The 27,387-nt window shown below is 50.4% G+C and overlaps 2 protein-coding genes across 3 annotated transcripts in view; one reads left to right on the top strand and one right to left on the bottom strand.

Annotated features, from left to right (window-relative positions):
- shrprbck1r (sharpin and rbck1 related) overlaps window positions 1–10,059 on the top strand; it is a 95,033-nt gene extending 84,974 nt beyond the window's left edge. Inside the window, exons 12-15 of one of the 2 annotated variants that reach the window (XM_069915133.1) lie at window positions 3,335–3,514; window positions 3,789–3,887; window positions 4,379–4,522; window positions 5,966–10,059. In XM_069915133.1, coding sequence (XP_069771234.1) covers window positions 3,335–3,514; window positions 3,789–3,887; window positions 4,379–4,522; window positions 5,966–6,046 — 504 coding nt within the window. In that variant the 3' untranslated portion in view covers window positions 6,047–10,059. The remainder of the gene's footprint in view (window positions 1–3,334; window positions 3,515–3,788; window positions 3,888–4,378; window positions 4,523–5,965) is intronic. The other variant, XM_069915134.1, reaches the window with a different exon arrangement.
- A 3,964-nt stretch (window positions 10,060–14,023) lies between these two features.
- Window positions 14,024–27,387, bottom strand: part of gpaa1 (glycosylphosphatidylinositol anchor attachment 1) — a 35,506-nt gene continuing 22,142 nt past the window's right edge. The window contains exons 10-13 of the mRNA XM_069915135.1: window positions 26,036–26,098; window positions 23,827–24,023; window positions 23,188–23,358; window positions 14,024–14,455 (exon numbers count right to left, since the gene is read on the bottom strand). Of these exons, the coding sequence (XP_069771236.1) occupies window positions 14,212–14,455; window positions 23,188–23,358; window positions 23,827–24,023; window positions 26,036–26,098 (675 nt within the window). The 3' untranslated portion in view covers window positions 14,024–14,211. The remainder of the gene's footprint in view (window positions 14,456–23,187; window positions 23,359–23,826; window positions 24,024–26,035; window positions 26,099–27,387) is intronic.

The following is a 27,387-nucleotide window of genomic DNA, read 5'->3' as shown; positions in this document are numbered from 1 at the left end:
ATGAAAGAAATAGATGAGCAGAGAGCAGCTGAAACGAGACCCATCCAATCTCCAATGCACACACCGCCCCCACCCCCCCCACCCCCATCTCTGGAATGTATCCCGGCTACCAGGCAAGTAATGGCATGCACACCAGTGGTGGCAGGGTTAGACTTCAGGACGGGGAGTGTGGGCTCCTTTGGGGAATAGGGGTCAGGGGAACGTGTGGAGTAGGGCAGAGAGGTCACGATATAGGAGCAGAAGTTTGCCCTTCGGGTCTGCCCCGCCATTCTAATCACTCCCCAGCTTTTTCCCTGTAACCCTTGTTGCCCTGACTATTCAGATACCTGTCAATCTCTGCCTTAAATGCACCCAACAACCTCACTTCCACAGACTCACGACCCTCTGGCGAAAGAAATTTCTCGCTTCTCTGTTTTAAATTGACGCCCTATTATTGTGAAATGATGCAGCCTTGTCCTAGACTCCCCCACCATGGAAAACATCCTTGCCACATCTACTCTGTCCAGGCCCTTCAGTCGTTTCTCATATGTTAACCCTTTCATTCTTGGTACAATTCTAGTAAATCTTCTCTACAACGTCAGCATGTCCTTTCTCAAATACGGTGCCCGAAACTGTACCCCGTACTCCAAGTGAGGTCTCACCAGTGTCCTATAGAATCTCAACATCACATCCCTGCTCTTCCTCTAGAAATGAATACCAGCCTTGCATTCACCTTCTTTCCCACCAACTCAAGCTGGAGGTCAACCTTTAGGGTAACCTAGACTTTAGTAAAGCTTTTGACAAGGTCCCACATGGGAGGTTAGTTAGGAAGGTTCAGATGCCAGGTATTCATGGTGAAGTAGTGAACTGGATTCGACGATGGCTGGACAGGAGAAGCCAGAGAGTAGAGGTGGATGATACTTCTCAGACTGGAGGCCTGTGACTAGTGATGTCCCTCAGGGATCGGTGCTGGGACCATTGTTGTTTGTCGTCTATATCAATGATCTGGATGATAATGTGGTAAATTGCAAATTGGATCAGCAAGTTTGCAGATGACACTAAGATTGGAGACGTTGTGGACAGTGAGGAAGGTTTTCAAAGTTTGCAGAGGGATCTGGACCAGCTGGAAAAATGGGCTGAAAAATGGCCGAAGGAATTTAATGCAGACAAGTGTGAGGTATTGCATTTTGAAAGGACAAACCAAGAAAGGACGTACACGGTAAATGGTTGGGCACTGAGGAGTGGGGTAGAACAGAGGGATCTGGGAATACAGATACATAATTCCCTGAAAGTGGTGTCACAGGTGGACAGGGTTGTAAAGAGAGCTTTTGGCATCTTGGCCTTCATAAATCAAAGTATTGGAATTATGGTGAGGCCAAATTTGAAGGATTGTGTGCAGTTTTGGTCACCTAACTACAGGAAAGGTATAAGAAAGAGTGCAGAGAAGATTTACTAAGATGTTGGCCGGACTTCAGGAACTGAGTTATAGGGAAATGTTAAACAGGTTAGGACTTTATTCCCCAGAGCATAGAAGAATGAGGGGAGATTTGATAGAGATGTTTAAAATTATGAGGGGTATGGACAGACAGGGTGGGTGAGATACATACAATAAGACATGGGTTAAGGGTGAAAGGGGAAAGATTTAGGGGGAACTTCTTCTCACAGAGTGGTGGGGGTGTGGGATGAGCTGTCAGCTGAAGTGGTGAATGCGGATTTGATTTTAACATTTAAGAAGAATTTGGACAGGTACATGGATGGGAGGGGATTGTAGGAGTATGGACTAGGGGCAGGTCAGTGGGATTAGGCAAAAAAAAAGGTTTGGCACAGACTAGAAGGGCCAAAGAGCCTGTTTTTGTGCTGTAATGTTCTATGATATCTTGCACAAGGACTTCCAGGTCCCTTTGCACCTTAGAATTCTGAATTTTCTCCCAATGTAAATAACAGTCTCATGTCTATTTCCTAGACCAAAGTGCACGACCGTACACATCCCAACATTGTATTTCATCTGCCCCCTCTTTGCCCATTGTCCTAACCTATCACAGTTGGTGTCCCTCAGCACCACCCGCCCTATCATGTATTTTGGTATCGTCTACAAACGTAGCCACAAAGCCATCTATTCCAAACCCAAATCATTTATATACAACGAAAAGAGAAGTGGTCCCAAAACTGACCCCTGCAGAACACCATGGGTAAACAGAGATAGGGAGGGAGGTGGGTGTCCGAACCATTACCGGAGATAGGGAGGGAGGTGGGTGTCCAACCTGTAACTGGAGATGGGGAGGGAGGTGGGTGTCCGACCCGTAACCGGAGATGGGGAGGGAGGTGGGTGTCCGACCCGTAACTGGAAATGGGGAGGGAGGTGGGTGTCTGACCCGTAACTGGAGATGGGGAGAGAGGTGGGTGTCCAACCCGTAACTGGAGATGGGGAGGGAGGTGGGTGTCCGACCCGTAACCGGAGATGGGGAGGGAGGTGGGTGTCCGACCCGTAACTGGAGATGGGGAGGGAGGTGGGTGTCCGACCCATAACCGGAGATGGGGAGGGAGGTGGGTGTCCGACCTGTAACCAGAGATGGGGACGGAGGTGGGTGTCCGACCCGTAACCGGAGATGGGGAGGGAGGCGGGTGTCCGATCCGTAACCGGAGATGGGGAGGGAGGTGGGTGTCCAACCCGTAACAGGAGATGGGGAGGGAGGTGGGTGTCCGACACATAACCAGAGATGGGGAAGGAGGTGGGTGTCCGACCCGTAACTGGAGATGGGGAGCGAGGTGGGTGTCCGACCCGTAACTGAAGAAGGGGAGGGAAGTGGGTGGCCGACCCGTAACCGGAGAGGGGGAGGGAAGTGGGTGGCCGAACTGTAACTGGTGATGGGGAGGGAAATGGGTGGCCAACCCGTAACCGAGGAGGGAGGTAGGTGTCTGACCCATAACTAGTGATGGGGAGGGAGGTGGGTGTCCTACACGTAACCGGAGATGGGGAAGGAGGTGGGTGTCCGACCCGTAACTGGAGATGGGGAGGGAGGTGGGTGTCCGACCCATAACCAGGGAGGGAGGTGGGTGTCCGACCCATAACTGAAGAAGGGGAGGGAAGTGGGTGGCCGACCCGTAACCAGAGAGGGGGAGGGAAGTGGGTGGCCGAACTGTAACTGGTGATGGGGAGGGAAATGGGTGGCCAACCCGTAACCGAGGAGGGAGGTAGGTGTCTGACCCATAACTAGTGATGGGGAGGGAGGTGGGTGTCTGACCCGTAACCGGAGATGGGGAGGGAGGTGGGTGGGAAAGTGCAGGGGTGCGCGGAGTTATAGAGCCTGGTCGGGGGGAGAGGTAACGCCTGGTCTCTCTGACGTGGACGGAACAGCTCGTGTCCCTCGAGGACTACCACAGGGTGCTGGACTGCAGCATGAAGGTGGCAGAGAGCTGCAGCAGTAACAGCTTCCACTGCAAGACGCCTGACTGCAAGGGCTGGTGCATCTACGAGGACACGGTCAACGAGTTCCACTGCCCCTCCTGCGGCAAAGTCAACTGCCTGCTCTGCAAGGTGATCACCGAGGTGGGGGCTGGGAACGGGGGAGAGGCAGAAGGAAATGGGGGAGGTAGAGGCAGTGGGAGCGGGGAACGGGGGAGAGAGAGGCAGTGGAGGCGGGGAATGGGGGAGGGGGAGGTGGAACGGGTTGGAGGAGGGCGTACAGTGGGGGAGAGGTTTATGGTGAGAGGAAAGATGTATGGTTGGGGGGAGGGGTGGATGTGACCAAACCCCTCCCCCCCCACACAGGGTGAGCAACTGTACTCACTGACTCTCCCCACCCCCCCAGGCGATCCACCAGGGGATGAACTGCCAGCAGTACCAGGACGACCTGCTCACCCGCGCCCAGAGTGACTCTAGTGCCTGGCACACAGCCCAGATGCTGCAGGTTGGTGCAGGGATCCCCCCCCCACCTCCCTCCCATCCCCTCACCTACCTACTCTTTGCTCCCACTCCTTCCTTCCCCCTCCTCACTTCTCTCCACCTTCAGTCTCCATCCCCTCCCCTCCACCTTCAGATCTTATCCTTCCCCTCCCCTCCAACCTTCCCCTCCTGGCAGGGGTTGATACAGTGCAGGCGGCAGACGATGTTCCCCCGGGAAAAGTGGGGGGGAGTGGATGGCGGAAGATGATGCTGACAGTAGATACTGTTGTGTCCCCAGGTGGGGGGGAGAGACGGTGCTGACAGTAGACATTGTAACCCCAGATGGTGCTGACAGCAAACGTTGAGCCCCAGACGGGGGAGAGAGATGGTGCTGACGGTAGACATTGTGTCCCCAGACAGTGGGAGGGAGGGAGACACAGTGCTGATGGCAGATGTTGTGTCCCCAGACGGTGTGGGGGGGAGAGACGGTGCTGACGGTAGACGTTGTGTCCCCAGACGCTAGTCCAGACGGGCGAGGCGATGCATTGTCCAAAGTGCAGGATTATCGTGCAGAAGAAAGGAGGTTGTGACTGGATCCGTTGTCCCATCTGTCACACGGAGATCTGTTGGGTCACCAAGAAATGTCGTTGGGGGCCGGCGGTAAGCACATTTGGGGCCAGAAGGGTTTCAACAGCTGGGTTCAGGGAGGTTCAACAGCTGGGGTCAGGGGGGGGTTCAACAGCTGGAGTCAGGGGGGTTCAACAGCTGGAGTCAGGGGGGTTCAACAGCTGGAGTCAGGGGGGTTCAACAGCTGGAGTCAGGGGGGGTTCAACAGCTGGAGTCAGGGGGGGTTCAACAGCTGGAGTCAGGGGGGTTCAACAGCTGGAGTCAGGGGGGTTCAACAGCTGGAGTCAGGGGGGGGTTCAACAGCTGGAGTCAGGGGGGTTCAACAGCTGGAGTCAGGGGGGTTCAACAGCTGGAGTCAGGGGGGTTCAACAGCTGGAGTCAGGGGGGTTCAACAGCTGGAGTCAGGGGGGTTCAACAGCTGGAGTCAGGGGGGTTCAACAGCTGGGGTCAGGGAAGTTCAACAGTTGGGAGTTGGGGTTCAACAGCTGGGGATCAGGGGGTTCAACAGCTGGGGGTCGGGGGGGTTCAACAGCTGGGGCCAGAAGGGTTTCAACAGCTGGGTTCAGGGAGGTTCAACAGCTGAGGTCAGGGGGGGGTTCAACAGCTGAGGTCAGGGGGGGTTCAACAGCTGGGTTCAGGGGTTCAACAGCTGGGGTCAGTAGGGTTCAACAGCTGGGTTCAGGGGTTCAACAGCTGGGGTCAGAGGGGGTTCAACAGCTGGGGTCAGAGAGGGTTCAACACCTGGGGTTCAACAGCTGGGGATCAGGGGGTTTAACAGCTGGGGGTCAGGGGTGTTCAACAGCTGGGGGTCGGGGGGTTCAACAGCTGGGGGTCGTGGGATTCAACAGCTGGGGTTCGGGGGATTCAACAGTTGGAGTCAGGGGGGTTCAACAGCTGGGTTCAGGGAAGCAACAGCTGGGTTCAGGGAGGTTCAACAGCTGGGGTCAGGGGGGTTCAACAGTTGGGAGTTGGGGTTCAACAGCTGGGGATCAGGGGGTTTAACAGCTGGGGTCAGGGGGGTTCAACAGTTGGGAGTTGGGGATCAACAGCTGGGGATCAGGGGGTTTAACAGCTGGGGGTCGGGGGTGTTCAACAGCTGGGGGTCGGGGGGTTCAACAGCTAGGGGTCAAGGGGGTTCAACAGCTGGGGGTCGGGAGGGGTTCAACAGCTGGGGGTCGGGGGGTTCAACAGCTGGGGGTCAGGGGGTTCAACAGCTGGGGATCGGGGGGATTCAACAGCTGGGGTTTGGAGGGATTCAACAGCTGGGGGTCAGGGGGGTTCAACAGCTGGGGGTCAGAGGGCATTCAACAGCTTGGGGTCAGAGGGCATTCAACAGCTGGGGGTCAGAGGGCATTCAATAGCTGGGGGTCAGAGGGCATTCAACAGCTGGGGGTCAACTGTTGTGCCACCTGGGCCCGTTGACTAATTCTGCGGTGGTCCCTGATGGTCTGTCCCTTCCTCCTCCCCCCTCCCCAGGGTCCAGGAGACATCAGCGGTGGGTGCCGGTGCCTGGTGAACGGGCAGCGATGCCATCCACAGTGCCAGAACTGTCACTGACGGCCCCGGCCGGTGTGGGGAGCGGAGCTAGGATCCCCAGCAGGCTAAGACCCCACCCCAAGACATGCTCCCACCAGCACCTGCTCGCGCTGGCATCCTGCAGATGATCACCAGCCACACCTGCGAATCGGGAAGCTCATGGAAAACTAAGCAACGCCCAGCCGGTGTTTGCCCGAGGGATCTTGCTGCTGCCACATGTGTGAACCACCGGTGGTCAGGTCTGGTGGGATGGGGAATGGTGGCACAGCCTCAACCCGTCCCCACGTAACCAGTGGTTACGGTCTGGACATTCTGCGCTCGGACATCTCACCAGGCAGTTGGCTGGTCAGAATTGGCCAGGCGAGCACAGCATCGATGGACCCAGGTCCCACCAAAGGCTGACCGGAACCTCTGAACCTTTGACTGCCTTGCTCGGACGTCCACTCTGGCCAAGCGCTGGCTGTAGCTCCGAGACGGTCACCAGCAAGTGGGACTGCCGACCGCTGATCTCGTAATGGCAGGCTGCTCCGAGCAGACAGACTAGAGGCATCGGCTGTCCAACGTTGACCCAAAGGTTCAGCCACTGCTGGAGTCGTGCAGCAAGTCCTGGGCCTGGCCCTGCACACAGAGGGGAGGGACAGAGTGTTGGGAGAGATTTACCAGAATAAATTCCAGACAAGGGACATTGGTGAAGCAAGGATTGGGATGGAGAACACAGGCCACTCAGCCCATCGAGCCTACTAATTCCTTCAGTGACATCACGGCTGATCTGGCTGTTGACTCAGCTCTACCTCCCCCCCCCCCCCCCCCCCCCACCACCCCACCAGTTCCCCATTACCCTTAATTCCCCGACAATGCAAAATAACTCTCTGAAATACATTTACTGATGTCACCTCCACTTCATTGGGCAGCAAATTCCACAGATTCACCACCCACTGGGAGAGGCAGTTCCTCCTTATCTCCGTCATAAATCTACAACCCCGAATCTTGACTCTGTCCCTAATTCTAGTCTCACCTCCCAGTGGAATCAACCTCCTGCTTCTCTCTCATCAACACCTTCCATGATTTTGTACTGTCTCTATCCTTCTCAATTCCAAACAACTCGGTCTCTCCTCATGCACTGACCCCCTCATCTCTGGAATCAACCTGGTGAACCTCCTCTGCACCGCCTCTAAATCCAGTACATCCTTCCTCAAGTAAAACACGAAAGTCTGCAGACACGGTGGTTGAAGTAAAAACACGAATCTGGGGAAACTCAGCAGGTTACGGTCCTTTATACAGCAAAGGTAAAAATACACAACTAACGAGAGACTGGTCGCAGACGGGGAGATCATTTTGCTGAGCAGCTTCGCTCCGTCCGCACCGGTGACAGGGACCTCCCAGTGGCCAACTAGTTCACTCCCACACTCACGTCTGGCCATGGCCTCATGTACTATCCATTGAACACAACAGCACAGTACAGGCCCTTCAGCGCTCAATATTGTGCCGACTCATGTATTCATTAAAAAAATTCAAAACTCTCTATTTTCTTCCATCCATGGGACTGTCTAAGAGTCTCTTAAATGCCCCTACTGTTTCAGCTTCCACCATCACCCCTGGCAAGGCATTCTAGGTCCCCACCACTCTCTGTGTAAAAATATTTCCCCTGACAGATTCTTAGGGACCGTGTTAGGGAACTAGAGCTGCAGCTCGATGACCTCAGGCTGGTTAGGGAAACAGAGGAAGTCATAGACAGGAGTTACAGCCAGGTGGTCACGCCAGGGCCACGGGAGGATGAAAGGTGTGTAACTGTTAGGAGAGGGACAGAAAAACGTAAGGTGCCAGAGAGGAGCCCTACGACTGTAACCCTCAACAATAAGTACGCCTCTTTGAGTACTGTTGAGGAGGACATCAAAGTTGGGGGGAGCGACAGTGGCTGTGCCTCTGGCACGGGGTCAGCCCCTGTAGCTCAGAAAGAGGAGGGCAATAGTGGTAAGGGACTCCATAGTTAAGAGGACAGATAGGGGATTCTGTGGACGCAGCAAGGAGAACCGGATGGTGGTTTGCCTCCCTGGTGCCAGGGTCCGGGATGTTGCTGCTCGTGTCCCAAATATCCTAAAGTGGGAGGGACAGGAGCCAGAGGTCGTGGTACATGTAGGTACCAATGACATAGGGAGAAATAGAGAGGAGGTCCTAAAAAGTGAGTACAGGCAGTTAGGTAGGGAGTTAAAAAGAAGGACCGCAAAGGGGGTAATCTCTGGATTACTCCCTGTGCCACGTGACAGTGTGAATAGAAATAGAATGAGGTGGAGGATTAACACGTGGCTGAAGGGGTGGAGTAAGGGGCAGGGTTTTAAGTTTCTGGATCACTGGGACCTTTTTTGGGGGAGATGTGACCTGTACAGTAAGGACAGGTTACATTTAAATCCCAGGGGGACCAGAATCCTGGCAGAGGTATTTGCTAGGGCTACTCAGGATCCTTTAAACTAGAATGGTTGGGGGGAGGGAACAAAATAGTACAGAGCAGTAAGGAGAAGGTTAGAATGCAAACAAAGAAAGTTTGTAGTAAGTATTTGAATATGGATGGGCAGGTGATAGAGAAGGGAAATGCTCTGGAAGAAGATGAAGGGCAATTGGCAGGAAAAGTAAATAATGTTGTTCTTAAAGATGAGGGAAAACAGGGATTAAAAATTGGGAAATCTCTGAAATTCATATATTTTAATGCCAGGAGTATTGTAAAAAAGGTGGATGAGCTGAAGGTGTGGATTGATACTTGGAAGTATGATGTGGTAGCGATTAGTGAGACATGGTTGCAGGAGGGATGTGATTGGCAGCTGAATATCCCTGGGTTTCGTTGTTTTAGGTCTGATAGAGTCGGAGGGGCAAGAGGAGGTGGGGTTACATTGCTTGTCAGGGAAAATATTACAGCGGTGCCTAGGAAGGATAGATTAGAGGGCACATCCACAGAGGCTATTTGGGTGGAACTGAGGAGTAGGAAAGGAGAGGTTATAGACCACCCGGAGGGGTCCGAGACCAAGAGGAGCAAATCTGTAGGGAGATGGTGGATATTTGTGATAAGCACAGGGTTGTAATTATGGGAGATTTTAATTTTCCACATATAGATTGGGAAACACATTCTGTGAAAGGACTGGATGGGTTAGAGTTTGTGAAATGTGTGCAAGATCGTTTTTTACAACAATATGTAGAGGTGCCGACCAGAGAAGGAGCAGTGTTAGATCTACTGTTGGCAAATGGGATGGGTCAAGTGACGGAGGTTAGTGTTGGCGAGCACTTCGGGTCCAGTGATCATAATGCCAGATGTTGTCTATGTGGACTTCAGTAAGGCCTTCGATAAGGTACCACATGGAAGGTTAGTTAGGAAGGTGCAGTCTTTAGGTATAAATTTTGAGATAGTCAAATGGATTGAACATTGGCTGAAAGGGAGAGGCCAGAGAGTGGTAGTGGATAATTGTCTGTCAGGTTGGAGGCCGGTGACCAGTGGTGTGCCTCAGGGATCTGTATTGGGCCCATTGTTGTTCGTTATATACACTAATGATCTAGGTGATGGGGTGGTGAATTGGATTAGTAAATATGCAGACGGTACTAAGATAGGTGGAATAGTGGATAATGAAGAAGGTTTTCAAGGATTGCAGAGGGATTTGGGCTGCTTAGAAAAGTGGGCTGAAAAATGGCAGATGGAATTTAATGCTGATAAGTGTGAGGTGCTTCATTTTGGTAAGAAGAATCAGAATAGGACATACGTGGTAAATGGGAGAGCATTGAGGAATACAGAAGAGCAGAAAGATTTAGGAGTAACGGTACATCGTTCCCTGAAGGTAGAAACTCACGTAAATAGGGTGGTGAAGAAGGCTTTTAGTATGCTGGCCTTTATCAATCATTGCATGGAATCTAGGAGTTGGGAGGTGATGTTGAGATTGTATAAGACGTTGGTGCGGCCTCATTTGGAGTTCTGTGTGCAGTTCTGGTCGCCTAATTATAGGAAGGATATAAACAGAGTGGAGAGAGTGCAGAGAAGGTTTACCAGAATGTTACCTGGGTTTAAGCATCTAGAGTATAGGGAGAGATTGGACAGATTAGGTCTTTATTCTTTGGAGCGTAGAAGGTTGAGAGGGGATTTGATAGAAGTATTTAAGATTATGAAAGGGATAGACAGAGTGGATGTGGATAGACTATTTCCGTTAAGAGGAGGAAAGATTAAAACAAGAGGACATGAGTTAAGAATTAAGGGGCAGAGGTTTAGAGGTAACATGAGGGGGAACTTCTTTACTCAGAGAGTGGTAGCCGTGTGGAATGAGCTTCCGGGAGAAATAGTGGCGGCGGAGTCAATTGTATTATTTAAGAAAAGGTTGGACAGGTATATGGATGAGAAGAAGATGGAGGGTTATGGGCATTGTGCAGGGAGGTGGGACTAGAAAGGGGTGTTTGGTTCGGTGCGCACTAGAAGGGCCTAATGGCCTGTTTCCGTTATGTAATTGTTATGTTATTATGTTATGACATCCCCTCCCTTCACTTTGTTCACGTGTCCTCTTGTGTTTGCTATTCCTGGCCCTGGGAAACAGGTGCTGGCCGTCCACCCTATCTATGCCTCTATTAAGTCTCCTCATCCTTCTACACTCCAAAAAATCCCAGCCTCTGCTAACCTTGCCCAATAAGACTTATTTTCCAAACTAGACAACATCTTAGAGAATCCCCACTGCCCCCTCTCCACATCCTTCCTGTAATGAGGTGACCAGAACTGAACACAATACTCTCAATGTGGTCTCACCAGATTTGCAACATGACCTCTCTACTCTTGAACTCAATCCCCAGAATTATTATTCCTTCAGCCAGATCAGCCCAGATTATCCAGTAAAGGTGACTCTCTCAGCCAGCTCCAACACTGATTTCTATCCTCGAGCAAACGCTTCGCTCTCTCCAAAACTTCAAACGCACTTTACATTTTAAAAACGATTTTATTTACAGTACGGTAGAAGCTGAATCTGGCCATTTAAACCTGTTTAATTACACCCAAATTGACCTAAATCCTGGTACATTTCGAATGGTGGGAGGAAACCAGAGCCCCTGTGGAAAACCCACCCAGACACGGGGAGAGCGTACAAACTCCTTACAGACAGCGCAGGATTCGAACCTAGTCCCAAACACTGGCGTGGTAATGGTGGTGTGTTAACCGTTGCACCAATCATTAATAAACTTCTTTATTCACCCTTTATTAATAAACTTCCAGTTTTGAGGGTGATTGATCTGTCCCCATCACAGATGTTGTCCAGATGACTGAATGTTCTCGCAGACTTAACTATTTTACATCACAGGCATCGGAATTGAGTTTTGAATTGTTCATTACAATTATTTTTGCCTTTCTACGTGTATAACTTCCAAAATTTAATTTTTCATCCAAGTCAGCCAGCGTGGAGAATCTTTGTTTCAGGCTGAGACCTTCCACCACATCCCGATTTATTGTGTTGCTGGTTCTCTCTGCCGACCTGTTCAATATTGTAGATTTCTGTCAATAATAAATGACGAATATTTTGCGACTGACGCTGAACGTGTTCGATGGGCTGAGTTCTTTCAAATGGGCACTGAATTATCCTTCATTCAAATCCCCCAGACCTGCCCCTTCCCCAGTTCCCCCCTCCCTCAGTACCGCCCCCTCCTTCAGTCTCACCCCACGGGCACTTCTTGCGAGTATCCAGATTAAATTAACCGAGCATTACGAGAAGGCCTCAGGCCCGGAATGTCGGGAATATATCTTTACCTCCTTTGGACACTTGGAGACCAGCTGAGCTCCTCCAGCATACCAAGTGGAAATGTTATTTCTCACTCCCTCTCCCAACCCTCCCCCCATCCATCTTCACCCTCCATGTCCCACCCCCTCCCACTCGTCCCTCGCTCCATTTCCACACTCTGTCCCTTCCTTTCCCACTCCCTCCCTCCAATTCTGGGGACTGTAGAAGGGGGACAGGGAGGGGGTACTGGGGAAGGGGTATTGGGGAGGGGGTGGTACTGAGGGTGGGGGACTGGAGAAGGGGTACTGGGAAGGGAGGATCGAGGGAGGGGGACGGGAAGGGGGACGGAGGGAGGGGGTACTGGGGAAGGGGCAGGACAGAGTGGTTTGTGTGTGTGGTGGGGGAGTCCTCGGACAGACCTCTTGTACAGAATAAATCTGCTGCTTGTGAGTAAAGCTCTGTCCTGCAATTAACCGTCAGTTTTCCAGGGCGGATTTACTCCACCACAAAATGGCTGTCTTTCACCTAATTTGCTCGTTCGATGTTTAACATCAGTGAATCCACCGCCATTCCGGCCTTAACTCAGTGGGCAGTTTTCGAAGACTTTATGGCGGCCTCTTGAAGGCCTGGGAGCCTCAGCCTCACCTTCAAGGAGTTCGGGAGGCTTTGACGGATTGGCAGGGAGCCAGATCGTGAAGTTCATCACTCTGCTAATCTCCTCATCCAGATAAAGGACTCACATCCCGGACTCTCGCTTCGACGTGGGCAACACGGGATGGTGTGCTCTGAGAGGACTGAGTCAGCATGACTTCGTTCCATATGAGACATGCCCTCCTGCTGGGGATACAGTGGTCGAGTCTGTTTTACGTAAATATGCCAGACCTGTCTTCCAGACCTGGACCCTACAGGAGCTGTGCTAGGCCAGTGAATTCAACGACCCCTACGGCCAGGAATTCTTTCACATCACTGGAAGACGAGAATACGGTCATCATATTTGTCCTCAACTATCATGGTTGGAGCGTGGGGAGCGATGATACCCTGGCTGTTACAGCGAGTGTGAAAATGCAAGGGAGATCTGCCCACAAAACAAGAAGATGGTGGGTCTAGTCACGAGTTGAGTTAATTCATGGACTCACCAGCCATATGACACTTCAGCACTTGGTTGAGACTGTGTTTCACGGAGATATGAGATGCGCAGGGGTACAGCCCCTTGCTCGAAGGGGTTGCTCTTCAAGTTCTGGCTGCATTTCAGGCCCACGCTCCTGGTCTTTGGGCACCCAGTTATGGAGGAGGGAGTGTCGGTCGAGGGTTGTCCTCGTCAGTCTGGTACTGGACCTGACCAAGATGGCCATCCATGGGTCTAGACAGAGGGCAGTCGAGCTGACTGTCTGCTCCTCTTTTGAGAACTCCTGTGTGCCTGTGTATCCCTGGAGGAGCACCCGGTGCTCACGGACATTTGGAGGGTCTCTGGGAACAGTTGGCTCCCCAAGGGGTTGACTGTATTGACGGAGATGATCAGGTTTCCATTGGTAACATATTTTGTGTGACAAGTCTGAATTGTTGACTAGTGCTGTATTTGTAACTTTTAAATGCTGAAGGGGGGAGAAGGGGAAAGGGAGGAGGAGGGGAGGGGAAGAGGAGAGCAGGTGAGAGGGAGAGGGAGGAGTGGAGAGAAGAGGGGAGAGGGAGAGGGAGAGCAAGATAGAGAGGGGGAGGGAGGGTTGGAGAGTGGGACGGGGTTAGAAAGCAGAGAGAAGGAGGGGGAGAGGAAGGGAGGAGAAGGTGGGAGAGAGGAGGATGGAGAGGTGGAGAGAGGGAGGGGAGAGAATGTGGATGGAAAGGTGGAGAGAGGGAGGGGAGAGAAGGTGGATGGAGAGGTGAAGGGGAGAGAGGGAGGAGGAGAGAAGGTGGATGGAGAGGTGAAGGAGAGAGGGGGAAAGAAGGTGGATGGAGAGAAGGGGAGGGAGGGGGGAGAGAAGATGGATGGAGAGGTGAAGGGGAGAGAGGGAGGGGGAGAGAAGGTGGATGGAGAGGTGAAGGGGAGAGGGAGAGGAGAGAAGGTGGATGGAGAGAAGGGGGAGGGAGAGAGAGGAGGGGTGGAAGAGGAAGACAGGCAATTAAAGAGGGGAGAGGTGAGGGAGTGTCCGATGTAGACATTGGGGGGTAGGGGGGTGGGGGGGGGGGGAAAGTCCACATTTCTGATGGGATGATCAGTGGAACAGGCACAAGGTGGGTGCAGAACAACTTTATTTTGTTGTTTCACCGCGACCCCCCCCCCCCCCCCCCCCGACCTTGGGCTGCTCTGTTGATGCAGAGCTGCCTAGGGTTACCATGGACCCTCAGTCTTGCCCACCCACTCCCCTGGCCTCGAGCCCCTGTGCTCCCCTGTGAGGATGGGGTTGGGGTTGGGGAAGCCTGGGGATGGGGTGAGGTGGGTGGTGAGTGAGCCATGGGCCACTGCTCTCATTTCCAGAAGGCCACGTTCCACAGCAGCAGCCAGCAGGGGTAGAGCAAGAGCGCGGCGAACGGGTAGACGATGGAGCCGTACAGGTGGTGGTCCAGGATGGACTCGGCCACTGCCTGCAGGAAGAGCTGCCAGCAATCCAATGCTGAGACCGGCTGCTCGGCCAGCTCGTGGTACACGTAGATGCCCAGGATCACCACGGTGGCTGGCGATAATAGCATCAGCAGAAGGGCAGTTAGTAACCTGCGGGGGGAGGAGAGGGGCAGGAGATGGGGAGGATCAGGGCAGGAGGGAGCAGGGAGCCGGGGGTGTGGAGGGGAAGGTAAGTGGGATGGGAGAGAGGGGGTGGGAGAGCAAAAGGAAAGGGTGAGAGGACAGGAGGATGGGAGAGAAGGGGAGGGGGAAAGAATGAGAGACGGCAGAGGAGGGGAGGAAAGGGAGGGGGGAAGAGGGAGAGGATAGAGGGGAGGTGGTGAGAGGGAGAGCACAGAGAAGAAGGGAGAGTAAGGAAGAGGGGGAGGGTGAAGGGGGTGGAGAGAGGGTGGGGGTGGGAGAAAAAGGGAGGGGGAATGTGGGGGAGAGATGGTGGATGGAGGTGTGAAGGAGAGAGGGAGGGAGTGGAGAGAGAGAGAGAGATTGTTTTAAGTCACCAGACAAATCTTTGCTAAAACTGTGGGCGAATGGTGGAAAGACAGGGCGGTTCAACCCCTTGACCCTGCTATGCCATTCAGTAAGATCGCTGTGGGTTTACCTTTGGCCTTGACCCCATTTGACCTCCTGAGGGTCCATTGGGGAAAACATTCAGTGATGGACGTCCCCCTGGGAGGTGATGAGGCTTCTGCGATTCTCACACCCAGTGCAAATTGTGTGAGCAATGTGATGCTGGAAGGTTCAGACACAGTCAGAGATTTTGGCAAAGAGTCTAATGGTCCCGCAGTTCTGACCTGCTGCTCATATAATCCAGAATTCTTCCAAGGGTTGACACGTTTAAGACTAAGAAACAAAGGCGATAGGTTTAGGGATTCCTCGATAATAAAGGGCTAACCGGGGAAAAGATGGACGTGAATGTCAGATTGGTGTGGAATGAATCCTTGGAGATTTATTGGGAATTTAGGAGAACGTGTAATAAACTAGGATAGAAAGAGCCTGTGGCCTGACCTTGGATGAAGGAAAATCCCAAATCCTTTTATTTACACCTTCGGGGACCAAAGGGGTGATCTGTGTGTGAAGCCAGGAGACACGAGGGAGATCCTGGCTAATTGATTCTCAGCAGCATTCCCCAGGGAGAAGGACCTCCTGACCGCAAGAGGGGTAGAGAGAACCACAGAACATTACAGATGGGGCTGAATTTGTCAGTTGTGTTCAAGAAGGATTCCTGACATAGCCAACGAGAGGAGAGGCCGGACTGGATCTGGTCCTGGGGAATGAACCTGGTCAGGGGGTGACCTCTCAGTGGGGGAGCATTTCGGTGGTAGTGACCACAACTCCTTGAGCTTTAACATAGCGATGGATAAGAATAAAAGCAGATGAAATGGGAAAGTGTTCAATAGGGGAAAGGCTAATGAGGGTGGGATGAGACAGGAACTAGCGAGAGTAAATTGGAAACAGATGTTCAAGGGTGAAAGCACAGATCTAATGTGGAGGAAGTTTAGGGATTGGGTTCAGGATGGGTTTGTCCCACTGGGACAGGGAAAAGATGGTAGGAAAAGGGAACCATGGTTGACGAAGCAGGTGAGGCAGTTGGTCAAGAGGAAGAAGGAAGCATAGATTAGATATAGGAAGCAGGAAACTGGAAGGGCACATGAGAAGTACATGGTAACCAGGAAGGAGTTTAAGAAAGGTCTTGGCGAGGTGTTCTATGAAGAGGTGAGGAGCAGATAGATGATTAGAGTGAAGGTGGGGCCACTTTAGGATAATGGAGGGATAATTTGCCAGGAGGGAGGGGAGATTCTAAATGAATATTTTGCTTCAGTGTTCACCAGGGGGACGAATGTTGGACAATGTGAAGACTGTACAGAGCAGGCCCGTGTGCTGGACAATGTTGAGGTTAAGAAAGAGGAAGCGCTGGATCTTCTTAAAAACTAGGATTGATAAGTCCCTGAGATTCGACGCGATATACCCCAGGCTGCTGTGGGAAGTGAGGGGAGAGAGAGCTGGGCCAGTAGCTATGAAGGTGCCGGAGGATTGGAGAATGGCAAATGTAGTCCCCTTGTTTAAAAAAGGTAATAGGGAGAATCCTGGGAATTATAGACCAGTGAATCTTACGTCAGTGGGGTGTAAACTATTGGAGAGGATTCTTAAGGAAAGGATTGATGAGCATTTGGAAAAGTCCAGCCTACTCAAGGATAGTCAGCGTGGGAAGGTCATGCCTCACAAGCCTAATTGAGTTTTTTGAGGAAGTAACAAAATAAATTAATGAGGGTCGGGGGGGGTAGATGTGGTCGACAGGAATTTTAGTAAGGCATTTGACAATGTTCCCCTACGAGAGACTCACCCAGAAAGTCATGAGTCACGGGATCAGTGGAACCTTGGCTGTGGATAAAAAATGGGCTTGTAGGAAGAAAGCAGAGAGTATTCTGCCTGGAGGTCGGTGCTGGGACCCCTGCTCTTTGTAATTTTTATAAATGACCTGGACAAAGATGTAGAGGGATGGGTCAGTAAGTTTGCAGATGATACGAAAGTTGGAGGAGTTGTGGATGGAGCTGAAGGTTGTTGAAGGTTACAGGAGGATATAGACAGGATGCAGAGTTGGGCAGAAAAGTGGCAAATGGAGTTCAATACGAATAAATGTGAGGTGATGCATTTTGATGTACAGGGTTAATGGTCAGCTACTTAACAGTGTGGAAGGAAAGATGGATGTTTAAAAAAAAAATAGAGGGTTATGGGTGTGAGGTCAGTAAAGTTTAGATTATTGAGAGGTTTATTGGTCGGCACAACATCGTGGAACAAAGGGTCTGTACCGTGCTGGAATGTTCTATGACATGGGGGCTGGGAAGATTCAGGATGGGTCACTGATATTGTGGACCATCTAGCACAGGAAGGAGGAAGCACAAGAAATACTGGAGCACTCTCGGAGGATAAATTCCCAGGGCATGGCCAAGAATACAAAGGAAAGCAAGGGAAGTCCAGTAGAGAAGTCCACCTTTTTGTTGGCCACGGAAGAGGTTCCAGAAGAATGGAGGAGAGCTAATGTCCTTGTGATCAAAAATATCCAAGCCTGGAATGTCAGCCCGATGAGCGGATCATCAGTGGTGAAGAAGTTCCTGAAGATTCTGGGGGACAGGATTCAGGTTCCGTTGGAAGACCAGGGACTGTTTAAGAGCCAGGACTTCATGATGGGGAGATAATGCCTCACAAACCTGAGTGTTTTTAAAGTGACGAAGGTAGTGTAGTGATGTGGTTTACATGGTGACTTCCAGTCCAGGAGCTGGGATGTTATGGTCAAATTGGATAAGACATTGGTGAGGCCTAATTTGGAGCACTGTGTGCAGTTCTGGTCACTGAACTACAGGAAAGATATCAATAAGATAGAAAGAGGGCAGAGACAATTTACTAGGATGTTGCCTTCAGGAACTGAGTAGCAGGGAAAGGTTAAACACGTTAGGACTTTATTCCCTGGAGTAGAAGAATGAGGGGAGATTTGATAGAGATATTTAAAACTGAAGGGGATAGACAGAGTAAATGTAGGGAAGTTTTTTTCCACTGAGAGTAGGTGAGATACAAACCAGAGGACGTGGGTTAAGGGTGAAAGAGGTAAAGTTTAGGGGGAACATGAGTGGGAACTTCTTCACACAGAGAGTGGTGGGGATGTGGAATGAGCTGCCAGCTGACATTTTCAACATTTAAGAAGAATTTGGACCGGTATGTGGATGGGAGAGGGATGGAGCAGTATAGACTGTCTAGGCAGTAAAAATGGTTTGGCACAGTCTAGAAGGGTCAAGGGCCTGTTTCTGTGCTGTAACGTACTCTGGACTTCAAAAGGTGTTTTGATAAGGTCTCCCATGATAGTTTAGGCCAGAGGTTTAAAGGCATGAGAGATCCGATGCTTGATTGCCAACAGGTTCCAGAATTGGATTGGTGTTTGGAGGCAGCAGGTAATAGTGACAGGAAGTCATTGTGACACGCAGCATAGGACTGGACATTCGACCTAGAGGAGCAAATCTGTAGGGAGATAGTGGATATTTGTGATAAGCACAGGGTTGTAATTATGGGAGATTTTAATTTTCCACATATAGATTGGGAAACACATTCTGTGAAAGGACTGGATGGGTTAGAGTTTGTGAAATGTGTGCAAGATAGTTTTTTACAACAATATGTAGAGGAGCCGACCAGAGAAGGAGCAGTGTTAGATCTACTGTTGGCAAATGGGATGGGTCAAGTGACGGAGGTTAGTGTTGGCGAGCACTTCGGATCCAGTGATCATAATGCCATCAGCTTCAATGTCATTATGGAAAGAGAGAAGTCAGGGCCAAGGGTTGAGGTTTTTGATTGGGGAAAAGCTAGATTTGAGGAGATGCGAAAGGACTTGCAGGGTGTGCATTGGGACAATTTGTTTTATGGGCAGGATGTAGTAGAGAGATTGGAAGTCTTTTAAAGATCAGATTTTGAGAGTGCAAAAGCTTTATGTTCCTGTTAGGTTAAAAGGAGGGGCAAAAGGTTTGAGAGAGCCGTGGTTTTCAAGGAATATTGGAAACTTGGTTCGAAGAAAAAGGGAGGCGTACATTAGATATAAGAAGCATGGAGTTAAGGAGATGTTTGAAAGATACATGGAATGTAAGAGGAATCTTAAGAGAGGAATTAGGAAAGCTAAAAGAAGGTACGAGAAAACTATGGCAAGCAGGGTGAAAACTAATCCAAAAGAGTTCTACAAATATGTTAATGGTAAGAGAAAAGCTAGAGACAAAATTGGTCCCTTAGAGAATCAGAGTGGAAAAGTGTGTGTGGAGCCTAGAGAAATGGGGGGAATATTGAACAGTTTCTTTTCTTCGGTATTCACTAAGGAGAAGGATATTGGGAGATGTGAGATAAAAAAAGCAAATTGGGTAAATATGGGGAATATAGAGATTACAAAAGATGTAGTTTTAGGGCTTTTGAAGAATATAAAGGTGGATAAGTCTCCGGGACCAGACGGGATCTTCCCCAGGACATTGAGAGAAGTGAAGGAGGAAATAGCAGAGGCTCTGGCGGTAATTTTCCAAATGTCATTAGATATGGGGATAGTGCCGGAGGATTGGCGCATTGCGCATGTGGTTCCGTTATTTAAAAAGGGTTCGAGGAGGAAGCCTGGCAACTATCGGCCTGTAAGTTTGACGTCTGTGGAAGGTAAATTAATGGAGAAAATTCTTAGAGATAGTACTTATAAACATCTGGATAGACAGGATCTGATCAGGAGCACTCAACATGGATTTGTGGGAGGAAGGTCATGTTTGACCAATCTGATTGAATTTTTTGAAGAGGTGACTAGGAATGTGGATGAGGGTAGCGCAGTGGATGTTGTCTATATGGACTTCAGTAAGGCCTTCGATAAGGTACCACATGGAAGGTTAGTTAGGAAGGTGCAGTCTTTAGGTATAAATTTTGAGATAGTCAAATGGATTGAACATTGGCTGAAAGGGAGAGGCCAGAGAGTGGTAGTGGATAATTGTCTGTCAGGTTGGAGGCCGGTGACCAGTAGTGTGCCTCAAGGATCTGTATTGGGCCCATTGTTTTTCGTTATATACATTAATGATCTAGATGATGGGGTGGTGAATTGGATTAGTAAATATGCAGACGATACTAAGATAGGTGGAATAGTGGATAATGAAGAAGGTTTTCAAGGATTGCAGAGGGATTTGGGCTGCTTAGAAAAGTGGGCTGAAAAAAGGCAGATGGAATTTAATGCTGATAAGTGTGAGGTGCTTCATTTTGGTAAGAAGAATCAGAACAGGACATACGTGGTAAATGGGAGAGCATTGAGGAATACAGAAGAGCAGAAAGATTTAGGAGTAACGGTACATCGTTCCCTGAAGGTAGAAACTCACGTGAATAGGGTGGTGAAGAAGGCTTTTAGTATGCTGGCCTTTATCAATCATTGCATGGAATATAGGAGTTGGGAGGTGATGTTGAGATTGTATAAGACGTTGGTGCGGCCTAATTTGGAGTTCTGTGTGCAGTTCTGGTCACCTAATTATAGGAAGGATAGAAACAGAGTGGAGAGAGTGCAGAGAAGGTTTACCAGATGTTACCTGGGTTTAAGCATCTAGAGTATAGGGAGAGATTGGACAGATTAGGTCTTTATTCTTTGGAGCGTAGAAGGTTGAGAGGGGATTTGATAGAAGTATTTAAGATTATGAAAGGGATAGACAGAGTGGATGTGGATAGACTATTTCCGTTAAGAGGAGGAAAGATTAAAACAAGAGGACATGAGTTAAGATTTAAGGGGCAGAGGTTTAGAGGTAACATGAGGGGGAACTTCTTTACTCAGAGAGTGGTAGCCGTGTGGAATGAGCTTCCGGGAGAAATAGTGGCGGCGGAGTCAATTGTATTATTTAAGAAAAGGTTGGACAGGTATATGGATGAAAAGAAGATGGAGGGTTATGGGCATTGTGCAGGGAGGTGGGACTAGAAAGGGGTGTTTGGTTCGGTGCGGACTAGAAGGGCCTAATGGCCTGTTTCCATGCTGTAAATTGTTATGTTATGTTAATGTCTGCACTGGGCTCTGCACCGAGTTCAGGTCCAATCCTACTGCTTGCATGTCACATTATCCCTCTCGCGCTGCATGTTCAAGCGACGAACCTCAGCCTCGATATTCAGAGAGATTTAGGACAGAGATGAGGAGAAGCTGTTTCTCCCAGAGAAAATTGGTTCTTGATTAGCCAGGGCATCAAAAGTGATGGGGAGAAGGCCGGGCAGTGGGGCTGAGCGGGGAAATGGATCAGCTCATGATTGAATGGTGGGGCAAACTTGATGGCTGAATGGCCTGTTTCTGCTCCTACGTCTTGTGGTCTTGTACTAGAAACATAGAAAATAGGTGGAGGAGTGGGCCATTTGGCCCTTCAAGCCTACACCGCCATTCATTTTGATCATGGCTGATCATCCACTCAGTACCCTGTTCCAGCTCTCTCTCCATATCCCCTGATCCCCCAGTCACAAGTACTAAATCTTGATATGAACGCCAACATACCATTCGCCTTTTTTACTGCTTGCTGCACCTGCCAGCCCACTTTTAATGACTGATGCACAGCGACACCCAGGTCTCTTGGCATCTCCCCTTTTCCTAATTGGATACCATTAAGGTAGTACTCAGCCCTCCCATTCTTTCCTCCAAAGTGGATAACCACACACTTATCCACATTATATTGCATCTGCCATGCATTTGCCCACTCACCCAACCTGTCCGAGTCATCCTGCACACTCTTAACAGCCTCTACACAGCTTACAATGCCACCCAGCTTCGTGTCGTCTGCAATCTTGGAAACGTTGTTTTCTATTTCCTCATCTAAATCATTAATATATATCGTAAATAACTGGGGTCCTAGCACTAAGCCTTGTGGTACCCCACTAGTAACTGACTGCCATTCCGAAAAGTACCCGTTTATTCCTACTCTTTGCTTCCTATCTGTCAACCAATTCTCTATCTACCTCAATACCATATTCCCAATACCGTGTGCCTTAAGTTTGTATAGTAATCTCTTGTGGGGGACCTTATCAAAAGCCTTCTGAAAATCCAGGTAAACCACATCCACTGGTTCTTCCCTATCCACTCTACTAGTTACATCCTCAAAAAATTCAGTAAGATTAGTCAGACACGATTTTCCCTTCATAAAACCATGCTGCCCTGACCAATGAATTCACCACTTTCCAGATGTGCCGCAATCACATCTTTAATAACTGACTCTAACATTTTCCCCACCACCGATGTCAAGCTAACCCATCTATAATTCCCTGATTTCTCTTTCCCTCCCTTTTTAAAAAGTGGAGTTACTACATTAGCCACCCTCCAGTCCTCAGGAACTACTCCAGAATCTGAAGAGATTTGAAAAATTATCAACAATGCATCCACTACTTCATGGGCTACTTCCTTTAGCACTCTGGGATGCAGACCATCTGGCCCTGGGGACTTGTCTGCCTTTAATCCATTTATCCAACACAACCTCATAACTTACACCGATTTTCCCCAGTCCTTCCGTCACATTAGCCCCATGGCCCTCTATTATTTCCTGAAGATTATTCATATTTTCCCTAGTGAAGACCGAACTAAAGTAGTTATTTAATTGGTCTGCCATGTCCTTGTTCTCCATGACCAATTCAAATGTTTCTGACTACAAGGGACCCACATTTGTCTTTACGAGTCTCTTTCTCTTTACATATCTATAAAAACTTTTGCAGTCATTTTTTGTTCCCTGCCAACTTTCTCCATTTATCTCTTTTGCCTTTCCTGATTAATCCCTTTGTCTTCCTCTGTAGAACTCTGAATCTGTGGAATTGTCTGCCCAAGAAAGTGACTGAGGCTGCCTCATTAAATGTGTTTTAAGGCACGGGTAGATTTTTGCAGAGCTGAGGATTTGAAGGACAGGCAAGTGCAGCATAGAAGTGCTGGAGAAACACAGCATCCATGGGAAGAGTAACTAATGTCTCGGGCCTGAGACCTACGTCAGCGTGAGTTGGTGGAGCTGAATCCATGGACAGATCAGTTGTGATCTCACTGAGTGAGGTAGCAGGCTCGATGGGCCGGATGGTATCCTACTTTTACAGCAGTCACTTCCAGTCCACGACACTGGTGCAGCCCTCACCCTGACCTGCTGCCCCTAGTTTTGAAGCCCTCCTCCCTGACCAATCGCCCATGTCCATCCCTGGCAAAGCCCGTTCCTCCATTTGTACCACGGTGTGGATGAGACCAGGCATGCCTCCCAGAGCATTCAGTCCATCGAGTGCGTGCCAAACCTGTTGCCTGACCGACCACCCCCACTCCCCTCCCTCCCCACGGCCCCCCTCACCTGTAGTGTGCGGGCTGGACCAGGGCTGCGGCCGGGGTCAGCCACACGGCCAGGATGAAGCCCAGAGAGAAGTTGATGAGGGCAATGCTTCCCAGGAGCAGAGACAGGTACAGAATGGCCATCAGCTTCAGGGTCATCCAGCCGTAGTCCGTCAGCTCCACTGGCAGGGCTCTGAGTGGGGAGACGGGAGAGGGGATCAGGTCAGCAGGGAGGGCCCTGGATGGGGAGAGGGGATCAGGTCAGCAGAGAGGGCCTTGGATGGGGAGAGGGGACCAGCAGGGAGGGCCTTGGATGGGGAGAGGGGACCAGCAGGGAGGGCCCTGGATGGGGAGAGGGGATCGGGGTCAGATGGGAGGGCCCTGGGTGGGGAGAGGGGATCAAGGAGTCAGCTGGGAGGGCCCTGGGGTGGGGGGTGGAGGATATCAGCCAGCAGGGCCTTGGGGGTGGGGGTTGAGGAAATCAACCGACAAGGGTCCTCACCTCTATTAACTCTGCTCCGTTCACCACCCCCCTCCCTCATTCAGACCCCTTCGCTGATGATTGAATAGTGGGGCAGACTCAATGGGGGCCCCGATCCCCTGTGCGCCACCCCCATTTCCCCCCACCCTGTGCCCTCCTCCCCCATCACCCCACCCTCACCTCTGCGTGTTGTGGGGCAGGGCCATCCCGGCCACATAGATGGCGATGGAGGTAAACACTACGGCCTCAGTCTCCGACACGGGGAAGTGTTTGATGGCAGTGTCCTGGCACAGTAGGGGCACGTAGTACAGCGCCAGGCCCATGGCGTGGCAGATGAAGACGGGCACGGCAATGGTCAGGAAGCCCGGCCTCAGGTCCTGTGGGGGCACAACACCAGTCACTCCACAGGCCCCCAGCGCATACGGCACACCGAGGAACAGGAACGTTAGTAGCTTTGGGAATGATGCAGGAATATTGACTGGCACCTCCTGACTGCAAGAGGGATGGATGGGGCTGAATTTGACAGGTGTGTTCAAGAAGGATTCTTGACACAGTTTGTGGATCGGCCGACGAGAGGAGAGGCTGAACTGGATCTGGCTCTGGGGAATGAACCTGGTCAGGGGGCGGATCTCTCGGTGGGGAGCATTTCGGTGAGAGTGACCACAACTCCCCGAGCTTCAACATAGTGATGGATAAGGTTAAAGTCAAAGTGGGAAAGTGTTTAAATGGGGAAGGGCTGGACAATGAAAATTTTGCTTCCTCAACATTTATGGATTTTGGTCTGCTGATCACAAAAATAGGCTGAAAATTTTACCATCACATTCCAAATTTTAGATATAGTCTAATTTTGTGATTTACTGTCATATTTTAAATCTACATTCAAAACCATGCCATTGAAAATTCATCTTCTGCATTTGCACTTGGACGTTTTCCCGGCTGATCTTGGTGCCGTCAGTGATGAACACGGTGAAAGGTTCACCAGAACATTGCAAGTGTGGAAAAGCGGTATCAGGACAACTGGAATCCATCAATGCTGGTTGACTATTGTTGGACACTGACACGAGAGGCATCAGATGCTGAGTACAAACGAAAATCAGCGGCAAAACATTTTTAGGTCAGTTGAACTAACGCAACGTGGCAGTGTCAACTATGTGGTTAAACTCACTAAATTCAAAAAAAGACCGAACCAAAGTAGTTATTTAATTGGTCTGCCATGTCCTTATTCCCATGACCAATTCACCTGTTTCTGACTGCAAGGGACCCACATTTGTCTTTACTAGTATATCTATAAAAACTTTTGCAGTCATTTTTTATGTTCCCTGCCAACTTTCTCCATTAATCTCTTTTGCCTTTCCTGATTAATCCCTTTGTCTTCCTCTGTAGAACTCTGAATCTGTGGAATTGTCTGCCCAAGAAAGTGACTGAGGCTGCCTCATTAAATGTGTTTTAAGGCATGAGTAGATTTTTACAGAGCTGAGGATTCGAAGGACAGGCTTTTAATTTTGAATTTAGACGTGCAGCACAGTAACAGGCCCTTTCAGTCCACGAGTACGTACCGGGGGAGGGGGGGTGTAGATTAACTGGGCGGCACGGACATACTGTACTGTATGTCTAAATTAAAAGGTTGGCCTCCCCTGTGTGAACGAGCAAATGTGAAATTATCTTTGTGTTCAGCTTGAAGTTATCCGTCATAATCCCCAATTTCTCTTTCTCAGGAAGAAAACCTTTTGGGAAAAAAATTGTTGTCCAGTTTTATGATGGGATTAGACAGGGCAAGAAGGATTCCCAAGGGGCGTCAGGCGCTGACGACTTCCTGATCATGACGGAGAATTGGATCTGGAGCTCGGGTTGCCGAAGAATACAAGTGGGGTCTGTGTGGCTGCGAGAATCGCTGGAGGCGAATCCTCAGACACTCAGCATCCCTGAAGGGAATCTCTTTTGCTTCTCTTTCTCTCGTACTGTAAGGGGTGCCGGGCAACACTAATGGTGCCTCTTAGTCTGCCTGACGGCAGGCAGAAGGGAATTTCGTGTAATATTACATGTTCTGGACTATTACACGACAATAAACTTGAACTGGGAAAAACAAATGGAAACAATGTTCTTGGGGAGGAAGTCCAGAAGTAATGTGGAGGACGTTTTGGGATCACTTGCTCCGGTTTCTGGACAGACTTGTCCCACTGAGATGGGAAGGATGGGAGGAATAGGGAACCGTGGTGCATGTGGTTAAGAGGAGGGAGGTACAGCCAAGTTTCCATGGGTCAGGGTGTGGAGCCTTGTCCATTATGTTGGCACCGGACACGGTTCAGAGTCTCTGGGAGAGGAATGGGAAATGTTGGGGTCTGCAATCTGTGGCCAACCGCCCCCCCCCCACCCCGCCCCCATTTCCTACCTCATCCCCACAGTCAGTGGGACAGGCTGGAACCTTCGACAGCTTAATCCACAGGTCGAGAGCGTGGAAGTGCGTTGAGGAAGACGTTGTGTCACTCCCTCAGAGGCCTATGAACTGTTGTACTGACCCATCACCGCGCTCGAGTGTCCTCAACCCCTTGGGGCGGAGGCGACGAAGCCAGCCCTTCGGCCCATCCTGTCCCTGCTGACCCACCCACGCCACTCCCATTCCCCAGCACTGGGTCCACAGTGGTGCCTCGGTGATCGCCCAGGATCCTCCAGAGTCATGGGAGTCTCTACCTGCACCCGCCCCCCCCCCACCTCAGGCTGTTCCACTCTCCTGGTGACGAAACATCCCCACGCCCCCACCCTCTTGCCCCTTCCCTGGTTTATGACGTAGCTGCTCCTCTGCACAAAGAGAGTTTGCCCACCACCTCCTTTCCAAGGGGAACAGTCTCGCCAACCCAGGCAATGTCAGAGAGTGATCAGCACCCTCCCCAGGGCATCACCTCCTCCACGGTGCAGTGACTGGAGTACGAAGTTCCCCCACAACCTCAGGGTCAGTTGAGTTCCGTACTCTGGGGCAGCAAGAGCACCCAGGAAGGGCCCAATGTCCAAACCGACAGTGACTGGTTCACCTGCTCTCCCTGTGATGTTGGCCATGGCTTTGAGAGTCGTGGGACCCTGACAGGTCCATGCCGTTCCTTCACACCCCCAACGTGCCTGTCAAAGGTGGTGATGGAGGGTTTGTCCCTCTATAAGTGAACCTTAGCTCATGTTCCACAAGAATCTATTGAAGTCGTGCTCAATAAAACCACATTAAATAGATTCAGGAGTCGAGTCTTCAACGAGTCCACGGCTGATCTGTCCGGGGATCCAGCTCCATCCACCCGCCCCTTCCCCCACCTGTTCTCAAAAATCTCTTTATTCTGAATGTAGTCACTGAGGCACCCTCTACGGTTTCCTTGGGCAGAGAATCCTTGAGGAAGGGCTCAGGCCCGGTACGTTGGTAATATACCGTTACCTCATACAGACGATACGGGACTGGCTGGGTTCCTCCAGCATTTCTGCATTTTTAACCACAATCTGCAGACTTTTGTGTTTCAGGGAGAATTCCACAGGTTCACCACCCTCTGGGAGAAGCAGTTCCTCCTCATCTCTGTCCTAATCTAACAACCCCGAATCTCAAATCCATGTCCCCTAGTTCTAGTCTCCCCAACCAATGGAAACTTACCTGCCTTTCCTTATTTGTCCCTTACATCATTTTATATCTCTAAAAGTTCCCCCTCCTTCTAAACTCCACTGAGTATAGTTCCCAGGAAACTTAATCTCTCATTACAAACTAACCCCTTC

Source organism: Narcine bancroftii, chromosome 1, assembly GCF_036971445.1.
Source record: "Narcine bancroftii isolate sNarBan1 chromosome 1, sNarBan1.hap1, whole genome shotgun sequence".
NCBI lineage: Eukaryota > Metazoa > Chordata > Chondrichthyes > Torpediniformes > Narcinidae > Narcine > Narcine bancroftii.
The sequence above is the reverse complement of the archived record's forward strand: the minus strand, read 5'-3'. Positions and strand labels throughout refer to the sequence as shown.